Consider the following 13,160-nt stretch of genomic DNA (forward strand, 5'->3'; position numbering starts at 1 on the left):
TTGTACCATACAATGAAGATTAGCATCCTCACCTCACAGAGCTATTATGAAGGATAAATAATATAATGTGCCTAAGAGCATAGTAAGAATTCCACCAATGATTGACAAGATCATCATTAAGAGTTGCAAAGAGGAATCTGTCCCCTTTTTCCTCAAAAGGATTCTGTAGGATTGACATGTTAGCTTTTTGGGAGCCAATGGTCAAAATAGTTTAGCAAATTTGACTTTTGAATACGCTGAGGTCCAATCACCAATTCGGGGGTCTGAAGTGAACATGTGATCATTTTTTTTACATTCAAGTGAAATATCACTGTAATTCAGAGAAGGAGGACTCGTTAAGAGAAAAAGCAGCCAAACCAATGCAAAACAAACAAAAAAAATATTTTATTGCAACTTAAAATTCATTCCCTAGACAATTGAAAATGCACACGCTGGATGGTATTAGTAGACATGGTGAAGATGCATTTGGACAATTATCAACGTTGATGAACATGGGGGTGTCAGGAAAGTTACTTTTTCAGGTTATTGGACTTCCTGAATATAATGTTGGCAAAAAGGAACTTACAACATAAAAACACTTAGTTTAACTTTTTAAAATGTCACTTCTTATATTTATTAACCTTGACAGTGACTGAAGAATGAGGTACAGAAAACTTTCCAGAAGTCTGAGTATGGAGAAGTCCAAGGCACTTTGAAGCCCCATTATTGCATTATTAAGTAGGATTAACTCAGTTATGAAATTCCCCCACAGTCCAGGTTTATTGCATACAAAAGATCTATTTACGGACCTCACTGAGGTGTTGTGGGGCTTCATGCTTATAAAGTGCTTCAGGCGCCTTTGAAGAAAGGCAACATACAAGTATAAAATCACATATTTCAAAAGAAATGAAGAGACAATTTTGGCACAATAGGAAGAGTGCGTCCTATTTAAAGAACCACAGTTGGCTATTTATAAAAACCCCTCACCTCAATGGTTTACTGTTTTTTTGTTTTTTATTTAAGAGAATGAATGTTTTCTGTTGCCAGTCTTATAACCCTCATTTTCGACCTGGCTGTGTCGTCAGAATTCCTTGAAGAGTTCACTAAAAATACAGATGCTTGGCCCATAGCCAAACCTACAGAATTAAAATCTCTAAGAGTAGTACTCAGGCAACCATATTTTTAGAGGGATCTAGAGGATTCTGACACACAGCAAAATTCAAAATATATTTCTTCAGAAAGATGCCCATTTATTAAACAGTGATTTTCTTTCAAAACATTTTTCTTAAGATTGAATACAGTTGGATCAGGGTATCAATTTCTTATTGCTTTTTTGTCTTCCCATGTCCCACACAGACTCAGAGTTCATCACACACACACGCACGCACGCACGCGCACACACACACATTTTAGTTCTGCCCTTGAATTAAAATCTGATAGTGGTAAAATCTCATAGTAACAAATAAATGCTTCATCAAGAAGACACGCAGGGACTTGCAATTCATCCCCACTGTGCCCAATGCAAATGGATGTTTCCCATTTGCCAGAACGGAATGGTTTACGCATTTCCAATTTGGAAACAGGTAAAATCAGCACTTCCTGGGAAACATCAGCTGAGTGGATGCTGACAGAGAAGAGTGAGGGTGCTTTTGGCAGCCAACCGTGAAGCAAGTCTGTGGTGAGTGCTCCAGTTTGGAGACTGCCTGCCTCTAGGCAAACACCTTAGGAATTGAAACGATTTAAGCGCAGTGGATACCAAATATGGGGTGCTGCCTCAAGGTAAATAAAATCAAATAGTGAAAAACAGTGACTGTAATTTAAAATATCTTTGAGGAAAAAAAAAAAAGATCAGCTTGCTCCACTGCAATTCTTAACGCCATTTTAGTAACCACTTTCATCTCCTGACTGGCCTGAAGTCTTCAACATACTAGCTAGCCTAACATAGAGAAGAGAGTGATTTCGCCCCTGGTGGCCTTCACATATATCTCATCATGCTGCCTACATCAGGTTTAAAATAGAAGAGCTCCCTCTGGGTGCCTTTCAGTGGAACTAATGGATCCTACAGAGAAATTATATTTCTTTACACAGAGAAAGCCTTTCGAGGCTGGCCAAAATGTTTACAATGTCAGGAACTCACGAATAAGGGTAAAACAGAATAGTCCCACTTCTTGGAAAAAGAAAAAAAGGAGGGGTGGTAAATACAGGCGATAGAAGCTACATATACAGTACAAAGAGAATAGGATTTGTAACAAACAAAAAATTCATTCAGAGTCAGCCACAGTGAAATTTCGCTATGAGAAAACAGTCTGTAGTTCCTTCCAGTATCCTCTAAACATTAGAGGTAACTTTGTACAGAAAGGTTGTTGGAGCTGGCTTGGGCAGCAGCCTGCTGCATGTATGCCAGGAGGGTAAGGCGGCCAGAAGCAAGATAAAACCTCCCAGCAGGACACAGAAGCCACTGAAATAAAACGCAATGTCATAGGTCTGGGTCCAGTCATAAAACCAACCTGAAAAGAGAGAAAGAAAAAGGTGAATTTGATAGAAATAGTAAGACTTGGAAGCCATCCTCTAATTTTACCAATTTTATATACAGTAAGGATTAGGATAGATAAAACCCCATGTACTCTATAGCAGACTCTTAGGAGTTAGCAGAGGAGACTCTCCCAAATAATCTGGACAAGAATAAGCAGGCATTTTGAGTTTCTCCTGAACACAAAATGAACACAAATCCCTGAGCAAGTATACTGGCCTTTTTATCAAACTGATTATGAGTAAATCATTACCATCAGACATCTATGCAGATTTACGTTGTGCTAATCTGTGCTACTATTGTAATCTGGATTTCAATAGAAATAGAAATCTGTAATTTCTATACCTGGAGATGTTACAAAGAAGAACAGTAAAAATGGGTTGCTTTAAGAAATATCTTACCAACAATTGGTGGTCCAAGGCTATTCCCAAGTCCAGCAAAGAACATTAATATCCCATAGGCATGGGCCAATTTTTCAATTCCCACAGTCTTTGTGGTCACATATGGGAAGATGGACCAGTTACCAGTAAGAAACCCTAGAATCCCAGAAAGTATTGCCAATGTGACATAACTTTTGGCAAATGGAATTGCACACAAGGCCAGGCCCATGATTATTAAGGTAGCTACGTAAAGATATAAGGTATTAATCCACTTGAAGTCAGCCAGTATCCCTAGAAGGAGTTTACCAACTGCTGTCATAATGCCAATAATGGAAATAAGAGGCATAATGAGCTCTTCTTCTTTCACATTTGAACTTCTTGCCACATCTTCCATAAGTAATGAAGGTGGAAATCCTCCAATGTCAAAAAGAAAGATAGCAATGAAAAGTGCTAAAAATACTTTGTTTTTAAAAAGAGCCACAGTCTCTCCACAGTAGTTTTTATATAATTGCCACTTCCTCTTGGCAAGCTGTTTGCAAAATATGTCTGTTCTGCAACTTTCTTTTTGTACGTTTCAGTCTCTTTTGAATGTGCCATTGTTGGGCTTTTATGAAGTAGGCTCTCCTGTTTCCGGCCACCACTGCCAAAGGTGCTCTTGCATGTTTCCTCAGCACTGTAGCTCTTTCCAAGAATGTTCGTGTTTTCTTCCAGGTCCTTCTCTTTTTCACTGTAAATACAGTATCTATCTGGTGCACTTTCCAGAGCTGTTTTTTCAGGCAGAGGGCAATCAGAGGGCTGGAGGGGTCTCATCAGGCTGCCACAGGCTAATATATTTAAAGCTAAGGCGCCCACAATCAGCAGGCATCCATCCAGCCCATAGAACTCAATCAGCAACCTCTGCAGAGCAGCATATATAAAAAGTCCAACACTTGAACCTAAAAAGAAATGGGAGATGTTCAATCTTAATCTCTTATAATTCAGGGTTCTCAGAACAACCATTATTGATATCAGCCAAAGAAGAATTGTAAAGGAAGGAGCATGGTTATATTCCAATTAACTTTTATTTATGGACATAGAAATTTTTATTTCACATAATTTTCAGATGCCCTGAAATATCCTTTTGATTTTTTTAACTGTACAAAAATGTAAAAATCATCCTTAGCTCATGAGCTCTCTAAAAACAGGCAGTAGACCCATGGACATTAGTTTACCAACCCCTGTTAACCATGGAACAAAATTGCTTCCCCAAAAACCTTTGTTTCATGCTCACGTTCCTTTTTTTTTTCCAGCAATGTCAGAATATTTCATGTGGGTTTTTTTTTTGTTGTTTCTTTTCAATTTTTAAAAAATTCTACTGTGAGGTTTTTTTTTTTTTTGCTTGTCATCTTTTTCACTGAAGGTGGATGCTATAGGCTGAATGTTCATGTCCTCCCAAATTCACAGGTTGAAATCCTAACCCCCAATATGATGGCATGAGGAAGTGGGGCCTTTGAGAGGCAATTAGGTCATGAGCCCACTGAGCACTCGTAAATGAGATTAGCACCCATATCAAAGAGACCCCTGAGAGCTTCCTTTCCCCTTTCACCATGCACACATGCCACACAGCAAGAAAATGGCAGTCTGCAGCTCAGAAGAAGTCTGTCACCAGAACCCAAGCATGCTGGCATCCTGATATCAGACTTCCAGCCTCCAGAACTGAGAAATACATTTATGTTTTGTGGAAGTCACCTAGTCTATGGTATCTTGTTACAGCAACCCAGAAGGACTAAGTAGATCCACAATTCTCCTTAATTTTGCTTCACCTAGATTCCTGTGAGTTGAAACTGAAAATTCCTTAATTCTGCCAAATCTTAACTGTCCAGAATCGATCCATTTTTATTTCAGTGTGCCATGACCCAGTCTCTTATGCCCTCCTTTCTAGGCAGAGTGAAAGCATGTAGCATACAACTTCTGGCATCTTTGGCACACATACAAATTTGGACATTAAGGGAAACCCTAGTTCATAATGATAATATCTCATGCTTTTAGTACCCTGCCTGCTATGTGCCTTACATGTATGCTTCTTTAAGATTCCCAATAACTTGATGTGATGAGTACTATTATTATCCCCATTTTACAGTTCAGAAAACTGAGGCTTAACTCAATAGTTAACAGGACTGTTAGAAAGTCTGTCTATTTCCAGACAGCAAGTGAGTGACACAGGCAGGATTCAGACCTAGGTGGTCTGGCTCTGGCGTCTGTGCTTGTTGCCACATTACAATGCCTCTACAAAAATGTAGTGTAGGCAAGACCTATTGTCCTTCAAGCTCATGCCTACCTTCACACTAATGCCTACCTTCACACTCCATCACACTCACACACCTGTGGGAGATCCTGTAAGGTTCTTTGAACTACATTCCAACTGCTTTGGATTCTCTATCTCCTGTTTTTGCTATTTCTTCTTCAGTTCTGCCTTAGCCCAACTGTGTCCTCAAGACTCTGGCCCCATCTCCTCTTAGATCATGATTCCTATTCTCCCCCTGCCAATACTTCCTTAAACCACCTTTGGGAAATATCCAGCTCAACTTAATTCAATCTGGAATCACTTTGTTGCCACCAGATTGATCTCAGGAATAAACATTAGTTTGGCTCCTGCTGCCAGACAAATCATTGTATTTACTCCATTTACCTCAAAGTCTGACCTCCCAGGAACACCCGCTCATTAACAAGTAGCATATGTAAATGTGCCACTGTCACTAAACTTGGCAGCTCTATTTCCTAAGCAAACTGGTAAAATATTGGCCACAGAAAATTTTGATAAGTTCTCTAATGAAAAGTTTGATAAGTTTGATAAGTTCTCTTAGGAAACAAATCCATCTGAAAAGTAAAATGACACTTTAAAACATCAGAGGAAGTCCAGAAGGCTTTTATATTTACATTTCCCTCAGTGATCATCTCTTGATTATTAAAGGAAGAACAAGAGTGAAGAGTCTGTCGTTTAGATATGCACATGGCCAGGGGAATGCATTCATAAATAAGTACTTTAGAAAAATTGTACATTCCACAGTAAATGGAGATGGCAAGATGCCAACAGCAGGCTTTTCAACAGAGCCCTGGAGTCTCCATTTTCCTGGCATTTCTCCTACCTTTCTCAGGGAGAAGGTGCCTTACATAAGTACAGGCTGCTTCTTTTACTGAAGCTCTCACCAACTTGTGACTCTCAATGTACGGGTCCCATAAGCTTTTCTTTCCTTTAGTATATTGGCCATTGAATGCCCCAGACTTTTTATGTATGCACCCTAGGTTTTCTGGAAGCACTACTCTTATTTACTGTGGAAAATAAAATTTCCTTCTCAGGCTAGAGTAAAAAAATATGCTACCTAAGTGGTAGCTGGGAAGTGGTTGGTTAAACATATCTGTGTTCAGTAACTTTTAACTTTAATTAGAAAACTGCATAGTGACAATGCTGTACTTATTTTGAAAATGTACCTGTTGAAATTAGGCCAAGAGCAAGGCCTCGGTGACTGTCAAAATACTGGCACGTAATGGTCACTGTTGCAGTATATAATAAACCACATCCGAGTCCTAAACATAAGAAGACATTACATAAATCAAGACAGATTATACTACTTCAATGCAAAAAAAAAAAAAAAGAAAGAAAGAAAAAGAAAAAATAACATCTCCAGTAAGTTGTTCTGTTACTGATTGGCTATAACTCTTCAGAGTATGGACTCGTAGTTTCTTTGATGTCACTCGTACAGCTCCAATGGACATATCTGTGCAGGCTCAGTTTTCACTCCACACCCATAGGGTTGAAATCAAGTGAAAAAAAAAAAAAAGTCCAATTTCTGAAGCATGAATGAATAATGCAAATTTAAATCGCGACATTACAGGGAAATAGAGATAATGGTTAAGTCACCAAATAACACCACATAGTAAAATTTAATCAAACTTTCCCATTCAGTCTCACTTCCAAGTTCTTGCCCTCAGTTCAGTGTCCTTCCTCCTCAAAGTGCTCTAAATAATTTTAGAAAGTTCCCTTCATTATTCCATGCTATTTAGTGAGAGCTTATAGCTTGCACACCCCCAGTCTGCAAAACAAAGGCCTCTGGGGTTCTCAGGTCATCCCATCACAGTAAAATATATATTTGTAAGTTTCCTCCTTCAGAGATGCAAACTACCTTATTCACAGTAAAATGTATTTGATTTAGTTTGAAATATGTTTGCAAAAAAAGGAAGCAAATACACTAAAATATTAACAACTGTTAAATTTAAGTGGTGAGCATACAGTTGTTTGCTATACTATCCTCTACTTTTCTGTAGATTTGAAATTCTTCTATAACCTAAAAGAATACCTTACTAAATTTTGTTTTTTTTTAATTTTTTAACATTTATTTATTTTTGAGAGACACAGAGAGATAGACCATGAGTAGGGGAGGAGCAGAGAGAGGGAGACACAGAATCTGAAGCAGGCTCCATGCTTTGAGCTGTCAGCACAGAGCCCGACATGGGGCTAGAACTCATGGACTGAGAGATCATGACCTGAGCCGAAGTTGGACGCTTAACCGACTGAGCCACCCAGGCGCCCCTAAATTTACCTTTCTTGAGACCCAAGGACTATATTTATCTCCAGATCTTCTCCAAGGCTTTTGTTTGTTAGCTTAATCTTTTCTTCCCTATTTAGCACCTATTAAAGCCAGTTGGTTTTTCATAAAATTTTCCTCTAGCTTCTAACTCATGACTTTTTGCCTTTCTTCTGCAATATCATCTGTTCTTGAGGATCATTCTATAAACAACACATAAGCCATAGTCTAAAAACTGGATTTGAAACCACGGCCCATTAAATGAGTTAAGATCATTGTCATTGCCTTTCATTGGCACCTAAACTATAATTAGAAAGAATCCATGGGCTTAACAAATATATTACATAAGTGTTTTAGGAAATTAATAATTTAAACAACCTAAGACTCTGAGGATTATGTGTGATTCCATAAAAAGTCTTCTTCAAGAAATGAGATAGACTAAAACAATTATATTTTAAGTAAAAAGATTTTTTTCTCCTTTAAAAAAAATATTTTTTAATTTTAGAGAGAGAGAGGATGAACAGGGGAGAGGGGCAGAGTAAGAGAAAGAGAGAGAATTCTAAGCAAGCTCCATGCTCAGCATGGAACTCAACCCAGGGCTCAATCCCACAACTCTGGGATCATGACCTGAACCAAAATCAAGACTTGGATATTCAACTTACTGAGCCACTCAGGCACCCCTAAATAAAATGCCCTTCTTGTTTGATTTAAGGGAAAAAATATTATCTCATGAACTAAAACATGAGTTGCACTGATTTATACAGTTGTCATTACTATTCATATATACGACTCTTCAAGATATGAAACAAAACTGTTTCTGGGGCGCCTGGGTGGCTCAGTTGGTTCAGTGTCCAATTTCAGCTCAGGTCACAATCTCATGGGTTCAAGCCCGGCATGAGGGACTGTGCTGACGGCGCAGAGCCTGGAGCCTGCTTCAGATTCTGTGTCTCCCTCTCTCTCTGTCCCTCTTCATGCTCTTTCTCTCTCTCAAAAATAAATGAACATTAAAAAATTTTTTTTAAATTTTCTTTAAATCTTTAAATTTTCTGAATAATCAATTTTGAAACCAAAAAATGTCACCCTTGACTAAGACTATATACCTCAGAAAGCCTTTGGAGGCAGAATGAATTTACTTTTCTGTGATTTGGTTGTCAGGACTCTGTAAAACGTTAGGCATGAGAGACAAAGGGGAAAAAGACATTTCTGATTACTAAATGTCAACGTCAGAAAAGTTGAAACAGCAACTTTTAAATTTTTAGCTTGAAACCAAAAAAAAAAAAAAAGGCATTTTAAAAAATTATTTCAAGGCCCTGGGTTTAATAGTTAATGCTATTTCACTTTTTTTTTTTTTAATGTAGCAGAAATTTGAAATGCTTTCTCCTTAAACTTTTCAAAAAGGTACCATGATGCCTTCCTACATCTGCATCAGGACAACCTTAAACTGGAAGTTATTAGAGAGGGGTCCCTTGAATCCCCACGATCTCTCACAGAGTCTGTAAATTCAAAACTATTTTCATAATACACTAGTCCCCCACTTTTCTGCAGTTTTGCTTTCCATGGTTTCAGTTACCTGCAATCAACCACAGTCCAGAATGCTCAGATGATCCTCCTCCTGACATATCATCAGAAGGTCAGTAGTAGCCTAATGCTATGTCACATGCCTATGTCATCCATTTTGCTTCATCTTATCACTCAGGCATTCTACCATCTCACATCATCACAGAAGAAGGGTGCGTACAGCACAATAAGATATTTTGAAAGAGAGAGACTACTTTCACATAACTTTTATTATAGTATGTTATTACTGTTCTATTTGATTATTTGTTATTGTTGCTGATTTATTATTGTGCCTAATTTATAAATTAAACTTTATCACAAGTGTGTACATATACATAGGGGGTGTACATATACATAGGGCTCACTATTATGAATGCTTTCAGACATTCATTGGTGGTCTTGAATGGTATCTCCTGTGGATAAGTATCCCATGGATACTAATATGTTCTCTGCTTTTTTCACTGTGTTTACAATTATGCTGATGGAGCAAAAGAGATGGTGATAAAACCAGAAGTACCTTAGCACAAATCAAGGTATTGGTACCAAACTTTGGTATCAAATTATGCTACATAATCATACACTCATAATAAAAACAAACAAAAATATTTTAAAAATTCATTTGGATTACAACAATTGCTGCAAGGAAAACCCTTTACACAATTATTTTAGTAGCCAGCTAAAAGAGCCCCCTTTTAATCTTGTGACCTTATTTTTATTTGAAAGAATATCTGACAGACAAACTAGGGTTACCCAGACTTGGGTATTTGGTAGACACTTCGGTAGTAACAAAAGTGATGTTTTGATGTTGTATAATGAAATTTGTCAACATTTAGAATTATTTCATAACTTAGTGAACCAGTATTTTTCAAATAACCAATTCATGATATTACAAAATTAGGTTTGAATGAAGATCCATTCAAAGTGCAGAATAAACAAATATAAGAGTATGAAAAGTATATTGATGTAGTACCAAGTTCCATATTACAATTAACTTTGGAAAATCATCACTCATCAAGTTTTTGTAAAGTATCGAAGAAGAGTATCTACAATTACCTGAAAAGGCTATTAAAACTCCTTTCTTTTCCAGCTACATCTTTATGTGTGACAAGATTTACTTCATACATTTCAATTAAAAAAAAAAACAGATTGCAACAGATTGTGTACAGAGCAGATATGAGAATCCAGATGTCTTCTATGAAGCCAAACATTAAAGAGATTAGCAAAACTGTAAAATAGTGCAACTCTTCTCACAAAAGTTTGTTTTTCTTTTGGAAAGTAGAGCTATTTTTCATAATAAGTACATTATTTATGTTAACATATATTAGGTTTGTTATTATCTTTAAATGAATTACTCAAATATTTTCAAATTTCTTAGCTTTTAATAGTTAACAGAACAAATATCAGTAAGTATAATCCATATATTCAAAAGCTCCTCGGGGTCCTAAACAAAAGAGTGTAAAGGGTCCCAAGGCTGTAAAGTTGGAAACCACTATCTTAAAGCATCCCTTGACCAAGGGATTTGACCAATCATTTTTGACCATTTTTTTGACCAATCACTTTTTATCAAACACCTATCAGTGAAAAAAATTCTGACCATCAGCCTGCAGTATAAGCGTAATGATTTTTAAACTAAATACCTACATTACTAACAATTCAAAGCATAAACATTAGTATAATATTATTGTTTCCCTTTACTTAAATAGGTAAAAACTAAATATTTTTACATGTTCTAACATTTCCTTTCTACATCTTATGTTCCATTTCACACATCTCTGGGCAAGATCACAACTTCAGAGGCCACTATTCCCTCATCTCTGCCCATCAAGAAGCTCTTTATCATACCCACTGCCTAAGTTATCAACCTCCCTCCGTCTTTGCACCACCACTGCCTCAGTTCATCTCATGTTTTCTGAGCTGAACTCTGGCTTCCTGATCACTTTCTCAGCTTCCAGTACTTTTTCAAGAAATCTATCTTCTAAGCTGCTGCCATACAATTCTCATCACATCATGCTCCTAAAGTCCATATGAAAATATTTTGTCATCTGGCCTCTGTTGCATGCCAATCTTTGATGTATTTGCACCTACTCACATGACTTCCTCAGTCCTTAAACAAATACCTATAAAAACACTGTTATCAGGGCATCTGCGTGTTCAGTGAGTTAGTGTCCAACTCTTGGTTTTGGCTCAGGTCATGATCTCACGGTTCATGAGTTTGAGCTCCGTCTCATGAACCGTGAGATCATGACCTGAGCCCATGCTGACAGCACTGTTATCCATGGCACCTCACACCTCAGAGCATTTGAGCTCCCGCAATGTCCCCCTCCCATCCATTCAACTCCCCTTCAAAACCCATGCCCATCTGACCGCATCCTACCTGTCCTTCCAGACTCAGCTCAAGCATGAGTTCCTGGAGCATGAAGCCTGCTTCAGCACCCCTCTTCCCACAGGTATGTGGTATATCAGCACGGGATGTTGGTTTCATTTTATCAACGCATTTATTTTGCTGTGTTACGTGTTATAAATTTACACGTTTATTCCTCCAACTAAACAGCGAGCTCTGAGGGCAGGTGGTGTCTTATTCATCCAAGTATCCTGGTTCCAGGTCTGAGCCTGGCACAGAGTGAGTGTTCTTAAAATCTGTTGAATGAACCTCCCCACAGAAGTTATCCTACTGCCATTCCCCATAAATCTCATTTGAGTTCTTGCATTTTTCTCTTCCTGTCTATGTCTCTATTCATATAACAAACACAAACACACTTATATGTATGTATGCGTGTGTGTATATATATTTTTAATAATATCTTTATACCTACTCCCCACTTAAATGATGCTAATTTTTTTACTTTTTACTTTAGCCAGAAACTAAATCTTAGCTTTAAAAATATTAAAGATTTTTTAATTTTGTAATAATTAATTTACAAAGATAACATCATTAGAAAGACAGAATTAGAATTATATGGTTTGAAAAAAGATACAACTAATTTACAAATTCTATGCATTATAGGAGGATGCTTTGGGCAAATCACACTAAACTTCCTCATTTTCTCATTTTTCTCAATCTTTACCGATAAATCAAAAATGCGTAGATCAATTAAACTGGTAAGACAGTTATAAGGAGAAAATGTAACTGAAGTAAAACACTCTGCTATTAAAAAATGCTTCTAATTTAGAATACATAAAGCAAGCATCTCTAAAGAACTAGCATGTGAATAAAAGCATGCAAAGTGGAACTTTGATTTATTTTAGGAAGACAAGCATTAAAACATTTGAAATCGTATACATATTTTTAGATGTCTATGAATTCTTTTAAAATATCCTTTATTATATACATATATTTGTGTGTAAGTGAATAGATATCTATCAAGCTCCTACATCTGTATATGAAACTTCTCCCTGAATATTATTTTTAGGAAAAGGAAACATTTAGTAACAGTGCATTTTAGCATGGCAATGTTAAAAAGCAATATGGGTGAAGCTATAGAATCCAGATTCTGTGTGGGGTGGGGATAGGGTACTGCCCAGGACATTCCCGGTTTGGCCACTAAAAGTATCAGATCCTGGGAAACCTGTTAGCCCTGGGAAAACGAAGACAGTGGTCACTGTAGTGTGGGGACCTGTCTGTCAGTCATTTGGGAGAATTCCCCTTATGTATGTTTTTTTTTTAATTTTTTTTTCAACGTTTATTTATTTTGGGACAGAGAGAGACAGAGCATGAACAGGGGAGGGGCAGAGAGAGAGGGAGACACAGAATCGGAAACAGGCTCCAGGCTCTTAGCTGTCAGCACAGAGCCCCACGCGGGGCTCGAACTCACGGAGTGCGAGATCATGACCTGGCCGCAGTCGGACGCTCAACCGACTGCGCCACCCAGGCGCCCCATCCCTTATGTATGTTTTAAAGCAAATCACCTTTAAACCTAACCTAAACTTGGGTTAGGATAAGCAATTACATATAGTATTCCAGAAATATCTACTTCTAGAAATGAAATTGTGGGAAGGTAACTTAGGATGCCAAAAGAAGATAAGTAACTTTAGCATATCCAAATGCAGTTACTTTTATGTTTCTAGCTTCAAACATCTGCATGGAGAGTTAAGAAGTACAAGCAATTGGCTAGCTTTTTTAATAAACTGGCTCTGACTTTTGTATGCTTAGCA

The 13,160-nt window shown here is 37.5% G+C and overlaps 1 protein-coding gene across 1 annotated transcript in view; it reads right to left on the reverse strand.

The window, feature by feature from the left end:
- Nucleotides 1-360: 360 nt before the first annotated feature.
- The window catches only part of SLC16A9 (solute carrier family 16 member 9), a 55,930-nt gene continuing 43,130 nt past the window's right edge, over nt 361-13,160 (reverse strand). The window contains 4 exon segments of the mRNA XM_043596386.1: nt 361-2,486; nt 2,911-3,429; nt 3,432-3,824; nt 6,358-6,453. Coding sequence (XP_043452321.1) covers nt 2,308-2,486; nt 2,911-3,429; nt 3,432-3,824; nt 6,358-6,453 — 1,187 coding nt within the window. The 3' untranslated portion in view covers nt 361-2,307.

This window comes from Prionailurus bengalensis, chromosome D2 (genome assembly GCF_016509475.1).
Source record: "Prionailurus bengalensis isolate Pbe53 chromosome D2, Fcat_Pben_1.1_paternal_pri, whole genome shotgun sequence".
NCBI classification, from domain to species: Eukaryota; Metazoa; Chordata; class Mammalia; order Carnivora; family Felidae; genus Prionailurus; species Prionailurus bengalensis.